The sequence below is a fragment of the Vanacampus margaritifer genome, chromosome 1, assembly GCF_051991255.1.
Source record: "Vanacampus margaritifer isolate UIUO_Vmar chromosome 1, RoL_Vmar_1.0, whole genome shotgun sequence".
NCBI lineage: Eukaryota > Metazoa > Chordata > Actinopteri > Syngnathiformes > Syngnathidae > Vanacampus > Vanacampus margaritifer.
In genome coordinates, this window is record NC_135432.1 from 671,437 (window position 1) to 696,827 (window position 25,391).

Below are 25,391 nucleotides of genomic sequence, written 5' to 3' on the forward strand. Positions count from 1 at the left end.
GGAAACAAAAAAAACATGCACTGGTTCAGCTGTTTGTAAATCAGGACCACACAGTTGGCATGCAGCAATGGTGGTTACGTTCAGCATGAAATAAGAAGCTGAGCATATTGTAAGTATGACCAAAGTAAAACTAAAGTAAATAACATACCATAAGATCCTGTGAATAACACACCCATGTATAATGCTTCACAAAAAATAAAAAATATCACACTTAAAAGCATTTTTCCGCCTTGTACTTGTGTATAATTTGGTACCCCAATTTGCTGGTATCCTTTATTATCAGAGTGAATAATATGAATTGATAAGAATCAAATACCAATGAAGTGTGGATGCTTTTAAATCGAGGTTAACAATCATGCTAATTTTCCATACCTGCCACAGTTTTGACAATGTTTTTCTTGCACTCTACGCTCTTTTCTTTTTAGTACAGTCATTTCTATACTATAAGCCGCGACTCTTTTTCACTTGCATTTGACCCTGCCGGCTAATACAAAGGTGCGACTTATCCATTAGATCACAAGGCGGAGAATTATATATAAGGAAGCGCAAGAGCGTGAGGCAGAGCAAAACAAACCAAGTGAGCCCAAATACAGTAGAAGAGACAGAACGAGAGCGAGACCATTTGCGCCCTCATTATGGAAAAGAAAGTAGTGGGAACCCGGTGCGCTAACATTAAAAACACCTGCGGCTTACAGTCGGGTGCGGCTCATATGTGTAACAAACTCGAGTATTCCCCAAATTTAGCTAGCTAGCGCGGCTTATAGTCAGGTGCGCCTTGTATGTAGTCCAGAAATGACTGTAATTTAATTTGAGTAAGTTCTTTTTTATTTTCCTGATTTTGCTTTCAAATGTCTCGGTATCTGTCTTTAAATGTTTTTATTTTAATTACAGCATGTGAAGCATATTCCTTTATTTTGTGTATCAGTGATTCCATTTTTTCCCCCCAACCGCTTGGTACTGCCAAGAAACTGGTGAACGTCCAAACAACGTGAAAATATTTACTTTCTTATTCCTAGTGACGTGCGGTTAGGACAGGCAAGGTAGGCACTGCCTGCCCAGGCTGAAATGAAAGTTGAAATTGTTTGGCTTTTTCTATTTATTTGAATTATTTCTAGTTAGTTTCTAGCTAGTTAGTTGCTAGCAAGGAATTAGGCTGTTTAACACTTTATCCACTTTATTACATTCTTTCTGGGCGGGTTTGAAATTGTCCATTTTTCGTTGTGCTGCACACGGGAGGCGGAGTGCACCGCAACGTTTATCGTGGCTGGCAGACCGCGCACTGGCTGTGACGGTGATCCAGAACTTTAGCGAAGTGGCAAATGTGGAGCTGCCGCTCCAGAGGCGATGGATACGAACCCAATTCGAAGTAATAATAACAAAAATTTAAAAAAGGTGTGGAGCAAAAAAATGTAAGACTTCAAAAGAGTTATTTTTTAATTTTTTTACCCATACAGAGGAGGCATATGTTAAAATTGTTTGAATGTATGGCATCTATTATCTGAGTATCAAGTATCTCGAGGTCAGGCTGAGTGTCCTCTTTTTTTTGGAAATGAAAATATGGTCACCCGTTGTACACTGGCCTGCCGACACACACGTTTGTCATTGGTGTGTGTGTGTGTCATTTTACTCTCCCTGTATAATACCCGCCCCGTCGATTTGGGATCACTTTTTTATGCCAAGTTATTTATGGGAGTTTAGCCACATTTTTTAACACATTTTGTTTTCAGTTTGTCTCTGCTTACAGTAATTCCAACAATAACACTGATTTGAAATAAATCATTTTTAAAAATCGTTAAGGCAGTCGAACTGAAAAAATATAAAAAGGAAAAGATCACCTGGTGGCTCCTGATGACTGCTAAAAAAGAAAAGAAAAAAAATGTCTTAATCTAGCATTGTGTAATTCATTATTGCTTTGCATTCATTTTATTTAAAAAAAAAAGAAAATAAATCATAGCACAGCACCAAATAAAAAAGTGAGCACACGTTACCTATATAGTGAAAGAGCATTTAATTGTTCTGCCTGTTGTTATACGGCTCTAGCATACTGTATAGAGCTGAACCAAGATAAATGATTTGTTGTAAATCAATAAACGTTTTCAGACTAACGAATTAAAATGAGATTATTTCCCAAGGCACAGTGGTTGGGAATCACAGACTTACAGTCCAGTACCCTTTCACCCGCCCCCCACCGCCATCCTCCTCGCAACCTCCCACCACTTCCTGTGCCCGCCTGCCAAGCTCGGATCTTCTCATCAGGCTGGGAGATCTACACCCAGCCACCCGCTTCCCGCCATGTCCCTCACTCTCATTTCCACCCCAACCCATTGTCATCCACACTCTTGCGATTCACAAGATGGCCGTAAAAGCGAGATGGGGAGGAGGAAGCAGAGGGGTGAGCACAGAAAGGGAACGCTGATATGAGAAGAAGTAAAAAAAAAATGGCGAGGGAAGGCCTTATTGCTCAAGCTCTGAAAATCGATTCTGATAAGAAATTGTGCGTAAAGCAATAAACCTTCACCGCACGGAATTTTACTAGTACTATTTTGTGATGGCGAGGTCAGACGGTGAGTTCAAAGAAGGTCTGTGAGTTGCAGCTCAGCTTTTTGCAGATAAACAGTGGAAAGCAAACCAATGGGAACTCTTCATGTGAGCCAGTTGTTGCTGTGAGTCAACTTTTCATGTTTGGGCTCTCAAAGAGGTATTGGATAAAACATCAAGGGTGCTTCAACATGTCCAGTTCACTTTCTCAGGTCCAAATCGTTTGGCGGGTCCGCGGTTCCATTCGCGCTCACACAAAGTCTACCGAAATGCATCACATCAAACTATGTGATGTCTTTATTGCTTATAAGCAGGGGTGCCATGTGGAGGGAAAAAAAACAAAAAAACAAAACTAGTGGCCCTACAATGTCAGTGCTGCAAATTGAACATCATATTTTCTAGTGCCCATAATAGTCATGAGAATCATCATTTCACACCCTTTTACAGTGCGCTTAGTCACAAGAATGTAAACAGCAAGAATATTTTGCTATACGCTACTGATGATCAAATGCTAAGTGATGTAGCACAAATATAAAATGGAACAAATTGTTGTATTTGTTGATAAATAATAATCCGGACAATCTCATAGGCTACAAAATTGAGCACATTATCCTCAAATTTACAATAAAGAGCAATAAGAAAGCAAACAAAGACATGTACGTTAAACTATCAATCTCATCTGTTAACATGCCACCTGTAGTAAAACCAGCATATTTTGAGCACATCAACCACACCTCGCTTCATCCCGTTAGCTTCAAATGCTATCGCTAATGTTGCGCAACTGCGCACACGCCAAACCACAAGTTGTATGGTTGCTGTATTTTCACCTCTTTGACTAAACTGCACCAAAGGGGCAACAAACTAGTATTTGCTTAAAACAGTGGTGTGGTGTTGCCAACTTACTGATTTCTCAGCTACTGTGCAGTATTTTCACCCACTTTTCTGACCCCTCTACTTATCAAAAATGAAATATAATATAAAATGATAAAAATCAACACATCTGAAATGATGACAATACAGAACAATACTGCAAATAGAAGTGGAAAAAATGCAACTAGCGAATCACGACGAGGTTTACTGCTTAAAACATTTTTTTTCTTTCTACATGGGTAAAAAGTACAAGAGGAAATGTAGCAACACCATTTTAGAATATAGTTTTAGAATCGAATATTAAGGAAGTAGTAATGGCCTCCTCCAGCAAACTCTGTTCTATAGCCAATTATGCTCATTTTACGCTCATTCAGTGGAGCAAAGAGCCGCTATTCTGAAGTCGTTTATGGACGATGATTGAGCCGGCGGCAGCCAGAAACCAGAATGCTCTGCAGGGAGCTCGCTGATGAGCTTTCATCAGTGCTGCTAGCCACTTGTCCCACATCTCGTCCTCGGCCTAATTATGCTGATGAATAAAGCCGTGATAGCGATCCGTCCTCGGCTGATGAGTCCACGTTTCTTGGGCTTGCTGGCATTGTCTGGTAGGGAGTGACACGCAGATGAGCATCTGAGGATTAGGCGGAGAACAGAGAAGTGGAGTTGATCATCTTCTTCTTTCTTTTTTTTCTCGCAAAACAAGCCAGGTACAGTATAGCGAGCCGTCAAGCCTGCAGGACGGCATCGCATGCAAACCTCTGCAAGAACAAAATTCCCATCTTTTCATTTTATAGCTAACGCTCATTAGGAGTGTTTGGTTCAATGCCGAAGACAAAGCAGTACATTTGTAGGCATCGCTGAAGAGTTAAGCAAATTTACTACTTACGTAACTAGCAATTAATCATGCCACAAGTGCTTTCTAGCATTCTCCCAGGAAAACACCTTGTAGCTTTGTATGAAAAAAGAGGAGCGCTGCCAATCCAAAAAGAAATCCCATTTCGTTTCCCTTAAGTCGCTTTGTGCTTGTAAAAACAGCCGTCTGTGAGCTAGTGAAGTGATTGTGTAAAAAAAAAAAAAAACATTTGTGGTCATTTACAATTGTCAGAATCGCGAACGATTGCATGCAAATCTAGAGGGCACCCAAACAAATTGCATTCATTTCAAGAGGCAGCTACTTCTTTGCGGAATACCAGGCAACACCTGAAATGGCAAAAGATCCCAAGCAAATAATGACTCAATGAAGTGGGAGAGCGTGCGCGGCACTCAGCACGGAGGAGGACATTTTCATTGAGGCAGAATATAATCCATCCAATAGCAGAGTCATTCAGCACAAACGGATCCCACTTCGCCTTGCTACGGACCGGCTGGCGTTCATCCATCTGGAGCTCAGGGCGAGTGGCGGGCCGAGGGTCCACCCTGGACTGACCAGCAGTCAACAGCTGGCATCCGTCTTTCAGGTTTTCACTTTGAACCTTGCACACGTGGTGCAACGCGAGAACACGTTGAATAATACAGCGTTGGGCGCCGTCTCTGTTTCCAAAGTCTTTTTCATCCTCCCCTTGGAATGATCACTGTGTAGGCTTTTCCTCCAGATGGAAGGAAAACAAATGTATTCAAGTGCAAATGTTTGGAATTGCAAATAAATGGGGTGCATAACGAGACAATGGAATCGCAATACATCGAATTAGTTGGATGTAGAGTGCAAAGATTTCAAGACCAGGCTTTTCCCCAGCTTTTGTTTTTTGCCGGCTGGTCCCAGGCTTTCTCGGACCCCACCAGGCTAACTGGCAAAGTGGTCGTCTCCCAACCAGGAGGTTGGAGGTTCGATCTTCAAGAACTCATTCCTGCCGACATCCATCAAACTGCTTAACAACTGACATTAACTCAGTGCAATAAGATATATGGTGCAATGTTGTGTGTGTGGAATATATGCAGCCGTGCTGTACATACTCATGTGTATATATATATATATATGTATATATATATAGGAGTGTGTGTGTGTATATGGGTGTGTGCAGTCCTCATGTATGTACTTCTCTACACATGTATACTTCTGGGAAGTCTTCTACTTGTTGCTGCACTTCTTATTTCATTTTAATTGATCTCTTTCTATTCTGTTGTTTCTTTTTCTTTACTGTAAACGGCAGCTAGACGGAGTCCAGGAAAAAGTTCCCCACGGGGAAAATAAAAGTATATCGTATTGCATCGTATCTTCAACCCTTGTGAACATATCAAAGTGCCCTTGAGCAAGACACTGAATCCTAATTCGCTCCCAGTCGTCCTGGCAGCGCCCTGCATGGCAACAGCCAACCACCGGTTGAATGAATGCGTGCACGTGAATGTATGAATGTTAGGTTTTGTGAAGCGCTTTGGACACCATATGGTCACAGCGCTATATAAAAAGCACCATTGAAGCGCTATATAAAGACCATTTACCAAGATGTGAAGGGCACTAGATCTCACTATACTGTGGAGGTGTACCTATTAAGGTGTCCACTTATATTTGTTGAGCTTTAAATAGCTGATTTCTGCCATGTGCATATAAGGAAGAGACAACTATAACAGGAAAGTGCAGACCAAGTGGTGTGTCTCTGAGGAAGCGATGTGTGAAACACTCCACTGTGTGATGCCTCCGAGCATGTTTGCTCAGACGAACACTTGGGGGGGGGGGGGGGGGGTTGTGGGGGGACTGTTTCGAAAGACAGCAGATGATGTGAAAATGACTTCTATGATCTTACGAATCACAGTTTCGACAGCAGAGCACGCAAAAGCCGCCGGTAGACAATGCAAAAAAAACGCCAATAAATGTGACGAATCAGCAAAACGGGCCCAGAGTCGACCAGGACCAAATGAACTGTCATACTCCTGCAGCGACACATTTTCAACTGTGTGTGGTGTATTTTTATAAACGTCGCCATCTTTGCAAGAAGAGAGTGGAGAAAAACTTATCTGATGTTCACAGAGAGAAGGTGAGTCTCTGGAGTCCCATTTCCCCACTTCTCCATTATTAGCTCTGCCATCCAAAGAGATATTGTGCTCGCTGACAAATGGGAGCGGAGCTGCGAGGCACAGACAGAGCGGGGGTGGTCCCTTTCACCGTACCCTTTCCGCACCAACCCCCCCTAATCCACCAATCCACAGCGCCACTGCTACCTCCCTGATAATTTTGTTTTAAAGCCCCCGATTAAATTTTGCAGTCTCCAATGAGATTGTTTTTGCCATGAATCCTTATGAAAAATGCTTTGTGCACTGCGGAGGCCGTGTAGGAGGCGGGAGACGACACTTTTTGTACACGCCAAGCCTTCAACGGACGCTAAATTCTTGCCATCGCTCTCACCGCTCTCCTCCGCCCACTTTTGCTGCGCCTTCTCTACCACTCCTGGAAACACACTGAGACATAAACACTCTGCATTTTTTGGGCCTTCGTGTTCTCTTCAACATCAACACCCCCACGAGCAAAGGCAAAAGTGTCAAAGTATTATATTTGGAGAAGATGACAAATTCATCCATTCATTTTCTACATTGCTTATCCTCACTAGGGTTGCAGGTAAGTTGGAGCTTATCCAAAGTGACTTTAGGTGAGAGGCGGGGCACACCCTGGACTGGTTGTCAATTCAATTACAAGGCCTGTCGATAAAGATCCCTTCACACTCATATTAGCAATTTAGAGCAGGGATGTGATTTGACCAAAGTGAAATTATCTGAAAATTTAGCCGGGGGTCTGGGGGCCGCTGGCACCCAGCTAGGTCCAGGGCAGTGCCCTGGTGGGGGGACAAGTGGGGGGGGGGGGGGTACTTTCAATGCACTCACATGACAAAGAAACAGACAAAACAACAGCATAAATTTTCAATGTATATTGAACTATCCCATATAAAATGGCAGTTTTAGTCAACTCAAAATCAGTCACATTCAAAAACATTGGACTGCCTTTGCTTTTAAAAACTATCACTGAGAATATCATCATATCTAACTAATGTGATTACTAAGTTAACACATAAATAATGTTGAAGAGTTCAAATTTCATGAACAAATAATTGTATCATGACCAAATGAAAAGTAACTCATATTAGAGCATACCACAAATGTCTTTGTTATAGCAGAAGATGTTATCTGTCGGAGTCATGTGCATACACAATGAACTACAAAAAAAAAAAAAAAAAAATCGGAATTTTTTTTTTTTGGAGGGAGATAAAAAAAGCGGAATTCCGCGAATTAGCGGAAAAATCACATCCCTGTTAGAGTTGACCCAAGAAGCATGTTTTTGGATGGTGGGAGGAAGCTGGAGCACCAGGAAGCAAGCACGGAAAAACATGCACATTTTTTACAGGAAGGCCTCAGCCCAGATTTGAACCACCGACATCAGAATTGTGAGGCAGAAATGCGAACCACTCACTCACAGTCATGACAATTTTAACTGAAGGTGATGCAGAAGTTGGCGGGACGGGCTTGCAGTCAAATAAGCATATTCCATAATATAAGTCTATTCTCTCCACTCCTCTGCATCCAAATCAAGTCACGGCCTTCCAACCAACACCAGCCAAACAAAAAGCCGAGCCAAAGAACGTGCAAGCAGCTGAATGCTAATCATGCTAATGAGAAAAGGTGGTTGATCAATGTCTTGTCACTTGACACACCAGAATGATTTTGTAAGCATAGTAGTAAGTCACCTGGAACGCTTAAAGGGTTTAAAGGTCAGGTTCTGTTATAAATGGACTATATGCCACGGAGGAGGCGGGACTTCCGACTTCCAGGTTTTCAAACATCAATTTTGTTTCCGTTTCCGGTTTGTGTGGGCCGCATCCCAGTTATTGCTCTTCTGCCTTTGTGCCCCTCGATTGCGCGTTCCTGTCGACGGGTGCGAGGCTGTGAGTGTGTAGTGTCTGTCTCAGTGTCCGAAGCATTTCAGATAGCCGAGACGCCCTCCCGCCGTTGAGTGGGAGCGCACGGTTGGGGGGGCGCAGGGGTGCGAGCGTTGGAACGCCGGAAACGGCGCTGGTGTGAAAAACCCGCAAGTCGGAAGTCCGTGGCATCTACCCCATTGTATTGCAAATAGCGGAACCCGGCTCAGTTGTCAGAGTACTTTATCCGCATTGTCACTTGCTCTCGCCCCGTGCTCTGATTCGCTAGCTAACAGCTAATCACAGTGATCAAATACCCCGACGCCGATTCAACATGTCGAATTTGCTGAAAACGTATTCCAACTCGACCCGACTTCACGACAGTAATTTATACACTGATCAGACGGCGCATGCCGTCGGCCCGGCGCTGTCCGACTTCCGGCGTCGGATTGGTGTATCTAGGCCTTGAAAGCTAGTGGGTTAGCGCGCATCAGTGAAAATTTGGATGCTACAATTGAGATGCGTGATTAAGAAATGGTTGAATTAACTATGTTGTTATCAGACATGATACTGCATCGACGAACTCGGTGCTTCATTTTTCTTCTTGCTTGATGAAAGTCAGAGATCCCAATAATGGATACTGGTTAATATTAACAGAGACTGAGGCCAAAAAGTGGACATGCCTGCTGTAAACATTTTTACTGCTCGTGGCGGCAAACACTATCATGTGACCTTAAATGAATCATTTTCATTTTGTGTGTATGGACCCAAAAGTGGGCCATGGACTCGTTCTGTGTAGGATGCAGACAGGTTATCAAAAAATACATAAAATATCAAATGTGCGATTGTGATGAATGTGAGATTGGACAACAAGCAATTTTCAGAATGCGCAGCAGTCTTCACACCAAAAGGGTTGAACAAAAAGTCCTGCTGACACCACCTCGGCATCGCAGCGCCTCAGAAGTGCTCAAATGCAAATAAAAGGGAACATTGAAACTAAAGCACACGGGGAAAAAAGGCAAGGAATGTGGACTGACACATTAGCATGAATTCGTGCATTCGATTCACGGTGGGGCGGAGAAATGGCAGGCAACAGCAGGTTGGAGATCATTTTGGCTAATTTGGCTACATTTCCTGCAGGTGACAGCTTGTGAAGAGGAGCAAGGCGTACTCGGCTTTACATAACGCTCAAGTGCTTGTTATTCATGTGGGGGTTTTTTGTAAGGAAGAAATTTGGTTGTTCAACTCTGTGAAAAGGTCCAAGAAAAAAGAAACCTTTAACAAGCACGCTGAGGCTTTTGGTTGCCTTGCAAAACAGCAGCGTTTTCTGTGGGAGCAAAGCAACGTTTGAAGCCATGAGATATGTCTTAATGATCAGCTGCTTAATGATGACACAAGATCCATTATTAATGCCTTCCAGACCTCCATTCTCTCACTCATTAAATGCGCAAGCAGCTATTGGTATTGGCCTTCTTTACACTTTGTAAATAAATCATGCAACACTGTTTTTGAGGGATTCTGCAAAAAGATAAAAAGTAAAACATTGCTGTTGTCATGAAGGATGTGTTCAATAATTTATTATACAGTGTTCTGGTGGCCGTGGCTCAGGGTGCCGAGACGGTCGTTAAGTAACCGGAAGGTCGGCTGTTCGATCCGCGCTCTCCCCAAGTCGTGTCGGTGTGTCCTTGGGCAAGGCACTTCGCACACATCGCCTCCAGTGCTACTCACAGTGGTGTATAGAAGGTGCCAACGTATCATTTGGAATTCTGTAATTATTTACTTGACGGGTCAACATATTGTATACTCCAGAAAGGCTTACGTCCACGCGATTCAAGTAAAAACGTACCTCAAAAGTAATTGCAGGCCACGTTACATTTCTGAATTCAGGGCGGGAGACAACTGCAGTGAAGTTGTTGTGTGTTGTAAATGCTGAATATATTGTGGAGTCAACATACCTGCTGAGAGGCAGCAAAACCAATGACAAGCACATTACATCGAATCAAATGCGCATGGCGGCTTTCATAGGATGAGTGGAAAAAAAAGAAAAAAAAAAGAACGAGTGAGTCGGCAGCGAGAATTATCCTCCTGCCTAATAGTTAGCCGATACAAAAGGTTGAAATGGTATCTGGGGGCTGAAGATGAGACGTCAAAGAAAGTTTAACGTGGCTCTGATCCAGACTGTGCATTTGGCTGTATTTACAATTTTGAAATCTATTTAATTTGATAAGAGGCTTTTTGACCTTTTGCAGGTGACATCACAGCCCTCATGGGAACGCCCCCTACGGGACGCTGGACGGCAAAAGAGCCACTTGCCTGTATTGTAGCCCTTGAATCTCGTACAGCGTCAAGTCCTTTATCTAATCGATTATCTTATAAAATGGTCCCATCTTGCGGTGCGGTCGGTTGTACGGACAGACGAAGGAGTAAACCAAATGTCGCTTTTTATCGCATAGCTACTAATGAAGACAAACGACGTCGATTGATTGCAGAAAGGACTGGCAGCCCACAAAGTATTCACGGATTTGCAGCGATCATTTTGTTGCGAAGTTAGTAGATAAATGTTGTAATGAGTAGATAAATGTTCATACATTTGACGAGTAAACGTACACTCAAACAAAGATTGTAACATTGGTGTCGAATTGCGTGTTTCAGGTCACATAAACGAGCCGGATAGTTAGCGTCCAACTGCACAAACACACAGCCTCGTTTTTAAATTCACCTTCTTCAGAACTATTAAGTGCATTTGACTGTTTAATAATGTTGGATTTCGTCTTTGTGCTTGGAGTTTTTCACTGGAGCCGGAGTCCTATTCATGAAATAAGCTTTCCACTGCGATAGTCATTTATTCCATGCTAGTAAACATAGAAATATAACATCATCACAACGTTTCAATATAGAACGGACTATTTAAAACTAAGTCAGTTAGCATGATAAGCAAGTTTTACCTTTGCATTACGAGGTTTATTGTCCCCCGGATTGGCTAAATAATTGGCTAAATAATGATATCGGTCGTGCGCTGTGAATTCCGGCAAAGTCGGCGATTTGATTAACTTGGTAAAATCAGCATGCAACAGAAGGTAAAGGGCTGTTTTCAAACTAGCGATCTCCAACTAAAGTAAATATCGCGTTCTACGAGTCCCGACTAAATGTGCAACTTCGACTTACAGGCGAACTTCGGTTGAAATAGTAACATAAAAAAATAACAGTCGATAAGTCACATAATTATATATATATACTGTATATATACACACCGTATATATATCCCTCTTTAGCCTCTTTGGCTTAGATGCTTTCATACAGGATTAAATTGTGATGTATAAGTTAAGTTAGATGCGGATGAATCTTGGTTTCTCCCAAAAATCCCTTGTGAGAATATCAAGCTTTTATGAGAAATCCATGGTGTAAAGTTACAGGCAGGAGGTTGCACACCAAAAAACATCAATTTACCATCATAAAAAAGTTTCTTCCTCCCTTTGCACTTGGCAGAGGCAACAAATGAGGTGAAGATGTTTCAATGCTTTGAAAAACGGGGAACGTGCATTTGTACAATGGTTGCTATGACGTCATTACAGTTCCAAGTTCCCTTGGATCCAGAAGAAATATCTGATTTAAACCTAACTTTTTCTTAAACTATTATTATTCCAGCTTGTAGCCTTTCACTCAGAGGTCTGTGCTCTCCGAGTGTGATCCTGAGTGTTGTCTCAATAAAGGTCAAAGTGTCCTTTTCCCTCCTCAATGTGTCCATGCACGCATGATCGGTCCCTCAGCAGCCACTGGATTGGAACATTGTGGTTCGCAGCCTTTTTTTTTTCTTGCAGGGTCCCTCCTTTTTTATTTTATTTTAATTTTTTTTTTTTACTATGAAACTAGCAATGTGGTTCCCCAAGCCGAAAATGCTGAAACAAAAGTCAAGTCAACCCTTTGGAGTCACAAGGATGTTTGCGTAACTTGGTGTTAAAATGTGTTCAGATAATTCTCAATAATAGACAAAAACACAGATTCCTTCAACTTAAAGGTATTAGAGAGGATTTTACTGCAAATTAAGTTGTCTGAATCACTTAAAAATCGCTTTATCAACCTGTAGCAGACACCTATGGTTAAAAAAAGAAAATAAAATGATGTATATATATATATATTCATTATTCATAAATGTGGACGTTGCGGGGAATGTTAGATTCTAGCCAATCAATAAGGAACAATGCTTCATTATTGATTGGCTCCTGGCAGCGCCGGCGTAGCTTCTTCCTACTGTAGCTAGCTCCTTGCGCGCGTGTTCAAAGTTAACCAACAATGGCAGAGAAGCATCCAGGACGACCCAGCCGTCCAAGAGAGACTGTTTTTGATGTTGCTGAATGGAGGTGACAAGACTGAAAGAGCCAAAAGTCATTTTGGGCGAGTCTTTTCAGCGATGGCGTGCGCGTAAGCAGCAGAGAGTTCTGAAGACGGATGATTTGGTCGTTTCTGCTGGACAGGCAACTTCAGTTTACTTTTTGAGTAAGAACTTTACTTTATGAAGCTTGTTAAACATGTTTATATATATTATATATAATATTATAACTTTATATACAACAACAGTTTTTTGGGGTTTGGGTTTAAAAGACTTTTTCTTGCAGTGTCTTTGAGCCATGATCGAGTCAAGTCACTTAGGGAAATAGTGTTTCAGAAATCTCCTCAAAATTCTGCTCAAAATGTGCGAGAGCCTCGTCACGGTGTAACATTTCCACCCAGTCGTCGTACAACCCGCCTTGGGCGGATATTTGCTACTCCCCCCACAAAGAATGTTGTACAAACAGACTTGAAATTGGCCTCGTCAAAAGACTGAAAATAAGGCTGAAAATTCACTTGATTTGCTCACGCCCAGTGCATGACCAACTGTGAGAAGAGAATCATTCAAACAAATCCTGAAATATAATTTCCCAGTAGCATTGTGTGATTAAAATGCAGTCTCATATTTTTTACAGAGTTCATTCGTACGATCCTATTGATGTTTTTGCTTTCGATTTGGAAGTTGACACAAAAACTGTGGCTTCTTTCGTGCCACTTTCCCAACAAGTTGTTGAGATTTCTGGCGGCTGTGCGGTCCATTTTTGTTCCTTGGCTGTACTTTGGAGGACATGCATGCTGGAAGAGAATTTTCCATTTTCCATTGGCCACAACTTGATGTGCTTAAGGATGCTGTTCAGTTCTTACTGGAAGAACACCATCACAACAGATTTCAGTCAATTGTCCCAAAGTCTGTTCAGGATTGATGCCAAAGATCAACTTTTTGTTTGATTTGTACACGCCATACGATCTGTAGCTTGATGCGTTTTACACACAATTGTTCTCTTGTCTCCTCTATGCAAAGTCAAGTAAAAGAGTGACAGTTAATTCCTGGTTCTCCTCAGATTGGATACTGTAGTCTGTTGTGTCTCCATTAACAGTTTGTGCTCCCCTGCGAGAATAAAGCATCACACGATGCCGGATGCTACATTGACCGCCAACTGCTTACGTAATGTCTTAAGGTGGTAATGAGGAAATGAGTCAGTGGAGAAAATGGCAGAGCAGCCTCTTGTTGAGGATAAAAGATACTGTTCCCTTGCACCACATCTGTGAGATGAGATGATTGTAAGGCCATGACCACAAATTAGAGTGGAGAAATAGCGCAAATACAATCATAACAAACGTGTGCGTGTGTTTACATGTGTGCACAAGGACACGAAGCCCAAGACAGCAATTTATGCGCACACTCAGGAAGAGAGGAACAATTTTGAGTGCATAAACAGAAATTTAATTAAAAGGGAAAATACGGCTTTTCGCAGATATTTGATCTTTGCATACAACAACACTAAATTAATTTGGTAGCAGTGACGTGACATCAAACTCGGAGCCACATGTTTGTGCCTATTAAATACGCATAAGTCAAACACAAGGAGGAGATTGTGATATTTTCCAAATGAGCAAAACAAAAATAGATTTGTAGTTTGAAAAGAACATTACCCGGCAAAGGAAATTCAATTTTCAAGATCTGCCATCAACCTCCAGTGACTCATCGAAATAATCGATGTTCTACTCATTGCCTCCATAGCAACTTTGTCTTGACTGACAACTAACTTTTTTTGCAACATCATAGCCACAGATTTTAAGCTCTCAGGAATTCCTCCCATGGATGTTTTGCATAACGTGCACGGCCGCACGCTTGATCAGAGGCTGTCGTGTCAGCGACCACGTGTGCATTTTATTGTGTCGTTAGTTAGCTTAAGTGCTCTTGTTGTCTTTCTAGAGTATTCCTGCAGCTGGCATCACGGCACGGAAGCGTCACTTACCTGTGAGGTTGCGAAGGCCCAGCTGCCGCAAGCCGTAGTAACCGTCTCGCCGGTAGTTGAGGAAGATGGCGAGCGCATAGCGGCCTTCGTACAGTTTGGTGCCTCTGATGATGCGCAGATTCTCCAGCGGGAGGAAGTCAAACTGGTTGAGAGCCACCAGCACGTAGCCTGTCACCTCTCGGATTGACTGCAAAGAAGATGTAAGGATGAGGATGAATTACGTAACAGCACACATTACATTGGCGTAGTTTTAAAATGTTTGTGTAGTCTGATTTTTACTTTTGCTGGTAAAAGTTTTTTTTGTTTTTTTTTACCCACGTGCTGAGCTCTTTATGTAACATAAATGTGACAATAACAAATAAATTGTTTGTTATGAACTGATTTCAAACGGGCATGAAAAACTGCGCGCCACATTCTCTGGCTCACTTAAGTCGGAAAAGGGCTTTGCTGGCTGCACGCATTCTCCTGCCCACTTAAAGCTGGACTGTGTACTTCCTGTCGTCCCCGAGTCTAGAATTCTAAATGACATCAACAGAGCCATTGCTTTGACAAGACGTCGGCGAGTGGTCGGCATCGAGTGGCCTATGAGCAAAAACTGGGCTGCTGCTAATTATTTCTGGCCCATTATTCGTGGTATTAAAAGTGCCTCGATATTGTTGCAGTCTTGCTTCAGTACCAAATAATGAACCATTTGGCTTCAAATGTAATTTTGTTTGGCCTGCCGCTCGGAAGTGCTCCATGAAATGAAACATTCATCATGGACACTTTGAACACAGTCGTCCCTCCCGAGACTGCCCCCGTCTGAGTGTGGCTTCACAATTGATCAGGCGGGACAACTCCCTCGCCAGGGGTGTATCGGAAAATTGATAACGGGAAAACTCACATACGGCCGGTCCGTTCCGGGCCGAAATCCACGAGCCAAGAGTGCAGCGCAAGCGCACACGTTTGTCGGCTGCACTTCACCAGGATAGCGAAGAAATATCTCAACGCTGAATAAACGATATTTTACCGAGCAGATCAAAGAGGCGTCATGAATGGGATATTATAGCGTTTTAGTCGGGATATTTATTGTCAAAAAATATCAGGTCCCAGTAGACTTTTTTTTTTTCACCTCTGTCAGAACCTTTTCTGCTTCAAACATATTTATATATATTTTTGTATTTTACACTCACTCATACTACAAACACACACAAACATGGTCTCCCAGGCGGGGAAGCGAACCCACAACACCTACACCAAAGGCAAGTGGCGGTACCACTCCGACATCCAGCGACGTCCGTGTCAAGTATGTTGCGCGGCAGCAAGTATTAAAACACAAGCCTTTGGAGTTTTTTTTTTTGATTGTTTTAAGCGCATAACTCCCGCTACAGTTTTACAATTACAGTCATTATGACGTCGCACTGGTTAGATAGCTAATCATTTTCTTCTATGCCAATCAAAAAAACAGCTCAGTTAGCTAGTGGTAGAGTGTCCGACCTGAGACTGGGAGGTTGAGGGTTCAATCCCTGGCCGGTTCATACCTAAGACTATAAAAATGGGACCCGTTGCCGCCCTGCTTGACACTCAGCATTAAGGGTTGGAATTGGGGGGTTAGATCACCAAATTATTCCCGAGCGCAGCCCCTGCTGCTGCTCACCGCTCCCTCAGAAGATGTTTGAATGTTTGAATTCCGCCCCACTTAGGTGGGTGTGACAATCAGTGGTACTTTAAAAGAAGACTTTTTCTTACTAATGAAAAAACAATTGGTGCTTTGGGCGCAAATGCAGCGATTCAGAAGACCTCCCACGCCAGCCGCGGCTTGGACTTGACCAGGTTGAGTGGACGTGAGGCAGGAGCGGACAGAGGCGGCCGCGAACGCTCGCTCTCTCTGGTCATGATCCTTCCGCAGGTTCACCTACGGAACTTGTTCCCTTTTGTTGTCGTCACCTTTTCCGCGTTCGATTTGTCTTTAATTCCTTCGTCCCTGCGCCTTAAATCAAATAAGTAACCTCCGCTTCTTCTTCCTTCCCTTGCGTTGGTGACGTAAGCGGTTAAATTAAGAGTAGTCCGTGCGTCCGCGAGGCTCGAGCCTTAAAAAAACGAGTACTCGAGGCAGGAAAAAGCCCTCGAGGAGTTTTCGTACTCGAGGTGCATTTAAGTGACTTGCCCGGTCTGTTGCGCAAGGAGGCTTGGGCATTGCCGAGTTATCCCTTTTAAATGGATGAAGCTCCAAAAATGTGTTGAATTTGGAGCACAGTATTCTAACGACATTACTTTTGCTTCCCTTACAAAAGTTCTCGTTTCCAAGGGGCAGCATTTTTTTTCCTGATGGCTTTCAATGACATTCCAAAGTCTCAGGAACGCCTCTTTGGCGGTTGCATGCAAATTCACAGGTTACTAATGGTGGGTTTGTCAGAAGTCTGACCGGGAAATGTCGCCCAGCTGAAATGTGCACAAGTGCTGTAGTTATGAGCGTGAGGATAATAGCAGGTGTCCGCCACAAGCGTCCATATATTTATTGTGGCTCGAAGCCAAGCCAGGCTATTGTAGCACAAACACAATAGAACCTAAACAGAAAGTGGAGGTGCTTATTAGCAAAATTACAGCGTGTCATTCATCGAGAGTGAAAGAACAACATAATAAAGGAGCCACATTCATTTCAGTGACTATTTTGATTAGCATACTTATTACAGAGCGGATGCCTATTGTGAGGACCGTCAGAAAAGCCCTGGGAAGAAAACAACAACAAAATGCTTGTTGGCGAGCAAAACAAAGTTGTTTTACTTGGTATCTCGGCTTCTATAAAGCAACATTTCGTTCTTGCAGAGGATTCTTGATTCCGCCCCCTGGTTGGAAGTCATTCCCTGCCATTACTCTGACCCCCGCTGTGGCCTTGTGTTCACTGCTGGGGGGTTTGCTGAGCTCACCCGGCTATCATTAACTCGGCGGGAAGCCCCGGGTGCCCACCGAGGGCGCATTGCCACACGACCCGGCTGCTGGCTGCTACGCTGGATGCTGCTCCCTCTGTGCCCACTGTGCCCCCTTCTCGCAGCCAGCCCCCCCCAGACCAGAAAAGACTCAAAAAGATGAATTTACAACACTTCCCTGTTGCCTAGCAACGTCAGCAAAAGTCCTCAAGTAGGAGCATGGGAGAGCAAAAACAAAAAGGAGAGCAATATTTATATTTAATAGCTCATTAAATTAAATGATAATCATGCCCTTACGCAACCGTTTCCATAGTTTTGACATCATTTAATTCCCCTCCGATTAAATACACATGTAAATATATAGATTAAAGCTTTCGAGATCAAATGTCATCGAAAGTATGAGGAGGACTTTGCAGCTAACTTTATCTCAAATAGCTGTAAGCGCTTGTGTCTTAGCACAAAGTATGTCGATTTCTTTTTTTTTTTAAATTATAGATCTTTTGAATCGTCATTGTTTTTCCTCTTTTGCCAAGCTGCCCTGCACATGCTTCAGAAAGTGCAACTATCAGGACTGCTGCGCGGCAAAGTGCAGACTTTACAGACACAGGTCAGCTACCCATGATGCATCGTGATGCAAGTTTTGTTTCTTTCACACTCTCTTCATAAAAGTTGTGCTCTATTGTGCAGCTTTTCAGTTGACCTATCTACAGCAGGTCAACAAGCAGCGGGTAAATAAACTCAGGCCAAAAATGGAGAGCCAAACATATTTCATTTAATCGTGAACGTGCAGAAGGTTCTGCATTTTAGGAGGCGTGTTTCTCTTTAACCTCTCTTGGCACGTGCTAGCAAAACAAACACTTTGTCGCTGCATGATTACCTGAGTTTATTTGAACATGAAAAAGAATAGAAACAAAGTAAAATCTATAACAGTAATAAAAATACAATAAAATAAAATAAAAGAGCTACAAAACAAGCAAAATTCTACAAAACGCACCTAACAACGATTTTCCATGTTCAAATGGGAGTGGGAAGAAGTGGCAAGACTTATTAAATCCCCTCCCTTTTCCATATTTTCTTAGTTTACATCAATGGTAAATAAAAAAAATAGATGAATAAAAAATGCTGAGGATAACAAAAGTAACTAATAATAAACCACTCCACAGGGATGTGATTTGACCAAAGTGAAATTATCTGAAAATTTAGCCGGGGGTCTGGGGGCCGCTGGCACCCAGCTAGGTCCAGGGCAGTGCCCTGGCGGGGGGGACACGGGGGGCGAAGCCCCCCGGAGCTCATGGGTTTTCTGTGTTTTTAAGTACTTTCAATGCACTCACATGACAAAGAAATAGACAAAACAACAGCATAAATTTTCAATGTATATTGAACTATCCCATATAAAATGGCAACATTTTTTAGTTTAGTTTTTATTTTTAACATTTAGTCAACTCAAAATCAGTCACATTCAAAAACATTGGACTGCCTTTGCTTTTAAAAACTATCACTGAGAATATCATCATATCTAACTAATGTGATTACTAAGCTAACACATAAATAATGTTGAAGAGTTCAAATTTCATGAACAAATAATTGTATCATGACCAAATGAAAAGTAACTCATATTAGAGCATACCACAAATGTCTTTGTTATAGCAGAAGATGTTATCTGTCGGAGTCATGTGCATACACAATGAACTACAAAAATAAAAAATAAAAAAAATCGGAATTTTTTTTTTTTGGAGGGAGATAAAAAAAGCGGAATTCCGCGAATTAGCGGAAAAATCACATCCCTGACTCCACAATTATAATCTAAAATAAATGACAGCATAAACCTGACATCAGATATGACATGAATATGATGTGCTCAAAGGCAGAACTTGTTAGTACTGTAGTTGAGTTGCATTATCATCTCTTTCTCATTCTGTCAGAATTTTGAAATGCTATTTGCTACGCAGCCTAAGGAAAATACAAACGTTTGAGGTTCAACAAACAAGTTGCACCACTGGCGAGGAATTTGGAATTTTGTGCAAAGTTACTTTGCTACAAGAAAAACAGTTGGCAAAATGGCAAACAGTTTTGCGAACATTGGCGACCTTGAACGAACCCTGATGAAATATTGAAAAATCAACCTTCACTACCCACGGGAACACTTGCAAACCTTTGCCACTCCGTGGGATACAGACTTAAAGGGCAACAGCAGCCTTAGCTTGTTTACATTTCCCACAGATGAGAATTGAATCCGATAGGATGTGCAATTAGCATTATACGGAAAAACCCATACCAGCATATTGCCAAGTGAGACAGCAGAAGTTCAGCATTTATTGTTTTGTGTCCTTGGATAACGATGCAGGGTTTTTCACCGGGAAAGACAAAATCAATTATCAAGAGTAACATGCATAACATGAATGTATTCATACAGAGGTCACTGACGTACGATTGTTTTGCTGACGTGACGGGAAGCTTCGAAAAATTGACGGACTATGTACCAACGTGGGTTTTCGTCCAACGGCAGAATCATCACAAACTGGGTCAGTACCAACAGACCTTTCGCTGTATGCAGCCAAGTAGTCCTATTAGGGAATGCACTGAGTCCGTTTGGCCGGCAGTTACGACCGCGTGCTCCTCTTACACGCCACACGAGTGAGGAAGGAAGAAAATAGGCAGATAGCGCACAACGGCAGGTGAACCGAGTGACTTATTGAAGCTTGTAAATTGGAAATGCTAAAGCCGCATCGTTTCTTCTACTGTGTCTGGCTCTTTAACTTGAGTGTTTATTTAAATATATTTTTTAAATACATTATTAGGCTAAGTGTCTACTTTGTGCTGTTCTCCCCATTTGATGGAGCATCACAATTCTTGCCGCTAGTTGGCTGCCGTCAACAATAACAGTGACAAACTGTAATTTAGCGATAACGGATCAGTGGTTAAAATAACGATGACGGCACGACGGACTGTTTGGTTCAGCTTGAAATAATGGCGGACTAATTATGACAGAAAATTGACTGACACGCCCACCTCAGCATTTGCATTATATGAACATCGGACACACAGAACATAGAATTTACGAACATCATTTGACATATTCTTAGTCCAGGTTCTGGTTTGTCTTAAAGTGATCTTGTTAAGAATGCAGTCCTTTTGCTTGGCGATAGGCGGACCAGAGACATTAGAGCTGGTTGAGTCCGTACAAAGGAAGCGTATGTCATACTGCAAAGAGTTCAACAAGATCACCTCATGAGGATTTGAAAACATTTACGATGAATTCGCAGAAACTTATGCAAGCAAATGGAAAAAAAAACGGGTATTTCAGGCTAATTGCCTGGACAACCATTTTTTTTCAGGCAGCTTTAGAGGCACCTCGCCAGTCAATATGCATAGAAATGTCTGCCTTGTCTTCTAAGGAACTGCCTCAGGGTAGCACCCAGCATTTTCACAAAATGCCTGCATAACGTCATTTCAAAAGGATTTGGCAAAAATATGCTCACAGATGATTATACTTTATTGACATTGGCGAGCATCAGTGCAGACTTATCAAGCGAGAAAGCAGCAGGTCAGGAAACGGGATTTTGGCGTGAAAAAAAAGGACTTTCTCGATTATCTTCTCTCACTCTTATTTTACACGAGTCACAACTGCATGAGGAAAATAATGAGATACTTAGAACAGCCTCGGTTCAACGGTGCTACAATTACATAAAAGACCTTGTGGATCTTAAGAGATGGTGTTGGCGAAGATGTTTAGCCAGTCACAAAAATTAGGGACGTTTATGGGCAGGACGCTGCGGCGGGAAATTCGGCGCACGCAGGAGGCCTTTTAAGCATAATTAATTGCACACCTGCTTCTGTCTCCTGGTTGAGTGGAAAAGTAAACATGGAGGACAGCACAAAAGGAAAGAGACGATGGAAAGGCCTGAGAAAACCCCGGGGAGGGAGTCAAACGTGATGGAGAAAGGGCAAAAAGGCGTCGAGCCCGGGAAAATATCATAACGCGGTTACAATACAAGAAGATGGGACACATATTATGGTGATTACGACTCATTTCCATACATATAGAGCACTCTGCCAGTGAGTCAAGGAGAGTGCAGTGGCGCATGTCAGCACAGACTCTCAACAGTTTGAGCCCAGCGGATTGGCGGCGGCGGGCGCTGCAATCTGAAACCTCCACGTGGCGGCAAAGTCAATGGGCGGGCGGGGACCTGTTTACCAATTCGCCTCAATGGGCTGCCTAAAAGAGGCATGCACCTCTTCACCTCATGGGGCTATTTGGCTGCTAAGTATGCTGAGAGCACTCGGGCGTGACTTTCAAGATTTGGAGGAATCCTGTAGTGTCAAAAATAAAAAAATCACATGCCTTTGGGAGGGCCATTGACTTTGAAATAAATGAAAACCCGGTCCAGGAGGACGTTACTGTGAAGATGATTGCTCAATGGTCCAGGTGGGTGTCTTCAGAAAACCTTCCGAATGCTTCCACATTTGATCTTTTTGGTTAGATAAGCAAATTTCTTAATTAGAGTAACAAGTACTAAAACTAGAGACATGGATACATTCTTGTTTCTCAAAACTGATACTGAAAAGCTTCTTGAATTCCACAAAACTACTGTGATAAGGATTCACAAAGTGCACTAACAAATAATACAAATAATTAATTAACAATTCCGCACAGCCCTGCATAATTTGAAGTTGTCATCCAGGCACTGCGCGGTCAGACCTAGCATGCTAGCAAAGCTAGCAGGGCTAATTTTACACGTCCATGAATAAGCAGTGGCGCTTGCGTCCTTATTTCCATCGCAAAAAAAAGTGTCACATGTTTTACTGGCAAACAAACATACATCCAACAATAGCGAGGCAGCTTGGAAGTACAAATTGGAGCACCACGTGGTTGTTAGCCAACAAGAGCAACAAGAGTCCTCAACGACACTCAAGGGTTGGTCATCAAGCGATTGGCACCAAACCATGATGTGAAATAACACATGGTTATCTAGTTAAAGTTTTCAGATTTATTGATATGACGTTATAATTCCTAACATTGGCTTGATAATGATGTCGTTGATAATTATCATGCATCGCTAACTGAAACAATAAATGTATGAGGAGGGAAACCTTGTATTTCCGTCTCCACCAAAACGGAATACAAGGTTTCCTCCCTAACACAACACGTTCCCACCGCTCTATTCATTGAAACTTCCTCCACACACCCGGGGCCAAATTGAGGACCCTGGGAGTCAGATCGGGCCTTCTGTGCTGCAGCCCCACCATTGTGGAACGCCCTCTCTGACACGCTGAGGACACCACAATAGATTAACAGTTTTAAAAGAACTGTTACAACATTTCTTTTTAGCAGAACCTAAGGGACCCCCCCCCCCGCGCACCCCCCTTTAATATTCATTTAGTTATTTATTATTTATTTATTTATTCAAAAATAAATCAAAATGCACAGTTTTCTTTTCTACTTGCTGCTCTTTGAGATCTTGCGAGGTAAAGGGCGTTATAAATAAAATAATAAGAAGAATAATAAATTATCATAATAGTATATATGTATTTTTTTTTTTTTTTTACAAGCTGAATCACAACAACAGCAGCTGTAGTCTTGCATGTGTGACTTTAACAGTAAAGTGAATGCTCAACATGTTTGTGAGATGGAAATGGACCAGCTTATTTCCATTATTTCCTATGGGCACAATTAGAACAAATCAAAAGTTGTGCTGTGCTCAAGCAAGGATGCATTGGATTCAACTTTTTAAGTCCAACTGTATAGCCAATAATTTGTCTCCATACTTCTGTCCATATCTAAAGTGGTGGTCCGACATGAACACACTTCATCAAATTGTGTGACTCTTGACTTGTCGGGTCGTCACCCTGCCGGCGGTTGCGTGTTCACAACCGGACGGGCCTCAAGCGGCAGTTGAGTTTCTTTCTTCCCCCGCGCTGAGACTTATGGTCTCCGACAGGGTGACCATCACGCTGAAGATTGTTTTATAAGTGGCTTCTGTGAGGCATCCTGGTTGTCAAGACACATAAAAGGAAAAAAAACAACAACTTCCCGTTCACCAAAAGGGAGTGCGAGATGGTCATCATCACACCCCGCAAACTGTGGCAGAACCTCGTTAGACGTAAATAACTCATGAGGTGAGTAGCAATTCTCGTGGACAAAACTCTTACAATGTCCAAATGTGGAGGGAGAAACTCAGCCAAGGTTCCGAATAAAGAATTCACCACGTGAAAAGAACCTTTTTCGCGCACAGTTAAAGTGGCACAACAGAAGTCTCAGAGGGAAACTCGGCAAGCCAAATGTCCATGTTTGTGTTTTCTCCTTAACGGCACCGTTGGGGGGGGTTTTGTAAACTGCAAATGCATTCAAGCTAGATAAGCAAGCAGCTGTGATGTGAATTAAAACAGTGTCAGATTTGATAGGCCTGCTATCTCGGTGGCGTGTGCGTGCATGTATGCACGTGTGCGTGTGTGTGTGTGCGTGCGACTCGAGTGGCCCTCTCTGTGGCATGTCGTTGTGACACACAGCACGTTGCGCCACTGAGACGCTTCATTACCCCTGAATCAAATCCTAACCGCTGATGGATGTCCTGATTTGCAGCGACACAAAGGCACGTGTCTTTGTGCGCACGCGTGTGTGTTTGGCCGCACGACGGTGTGTAGGTGTAAAAGCATTTAGCCAGGCCAGTCTTCCAATTAGACCAATGAAATCAAAGACAGAGAGAACATTTCACAGTTTAAGGAGGGCTAACTTCATTGGCGCACACGGTCTGATGAGTGTTAAGCAAAATTGCAATCTACGCTATTGTGTATGATAAGATTGGCAACTGTGAAAAGGAATTGACTTCCTCAGTTGGGGCAAAACTCAATTCCTGGACTGATTGGAACTTCTTGTGCCCGCTCATGTCTTTGTCAAGGCATCAAGGCGTCATGTGGACAACACTCCAAAATACACGTTTTTCCAAATGATTTGCCGGAAACCCTAACAAGCAATACAACATCATTGAAATGTTGACATCAATTCCTTCATTTTTGCTGCAAGCTTTTGGGTTAAAAATATACTCAATCAAAATCTAAACGCAACACTTTTGTTTTTGCTGATTAGACACCATGATTAGTGCACAGGTGTGCCTTAGACCGACCACAATGAAAGGACACTCTGAAAGGTGCAGTTTTAGTGTGTGTGTGTGTGGGGGGGGTTCTAGGGACCCAGAAAAACAGTTAGTTTTTCAAAACTGCACCTTCCAGAGCCTTTTATTGTGGGTAGTCTAAGGCACACCTGTGCACTCATCATGGTGTCTAATCAGCATCTTGATATAGCACACCTGTGAGGTGGGATGAATTATCTCGGCAAAGGAGAAGTGCTCATTACCGCAGATTTAGAAATTTAGAATTGGTGATATCGTGTATGTGGAAGAAGTTTAAGATCTTTGAGTTCACCGCGTAAAAAAATGAGAGCAAAAACTAAAGTGTTGTGTTTAGATTTTTGTTGAATATATTTAAGAAATTTAGAGAAATGATCAACAGTTCATCTTTTATTTCCAAATTTCTACATCCGATACACAACATAGATGACAGAGACGGTTACATTAATCAATTAATCGGCAACTAATTGATTATCAAATTAATTGATAATTATTTTTGATATTTGTAAAATTTAAATTGTCCAAATTCTCAGAATTTTATCATCTCACCTGTAAATATTCTCCAATTGTTGTAGACCTGCTTTCTGCCATGTTGCAGACCAAAATAGTAACTGAAACAAAACAAATTTGTGCATTTTATGCACTGACAATTTGAAACAATGTTTGGCTTTGAAAAAAAAGGACAAAAATGAAGACATGAAAAAAAATAGAATTCATATTTTAATTGACAAAAAAATGGACACATTAACTCATATGCTCCCCAAAATGTACAAATATGTTCTATTTTAAATATTACCATGGTCCCAAAAATGT

The 25,391-nt window shown here is 42.3% G+C and overlaps 1 protein-coding gene across 3 annotated transcripts in view; it reads right to left on the reverse strand.

Moving 5' to 3' along the window:
- LOC144055004 (receptor tyrosine-protein kinase erbB-4-like) overlaps nucleotides 1-25,391 on the reverse strand; it is a 202,741-nt gene that overhangs the window by 66,639 nt on the left and 110,711 nt on the right. For all 3 annotated transcript variants that reach the window (XM_077570553.1, XM_077570560.1, XM_077570544.1), the window contains exon 3: nucleotides 14,549-14,735. In XM_077570553.1, the coding sequence (XP_077426679.1) occupies nucleotides 14,549-14,735 (187 nt within the window). The remainder of the gene's footprint in view (nucleotides 1-14,548; nucleotides 14,736-25,391) is intronic.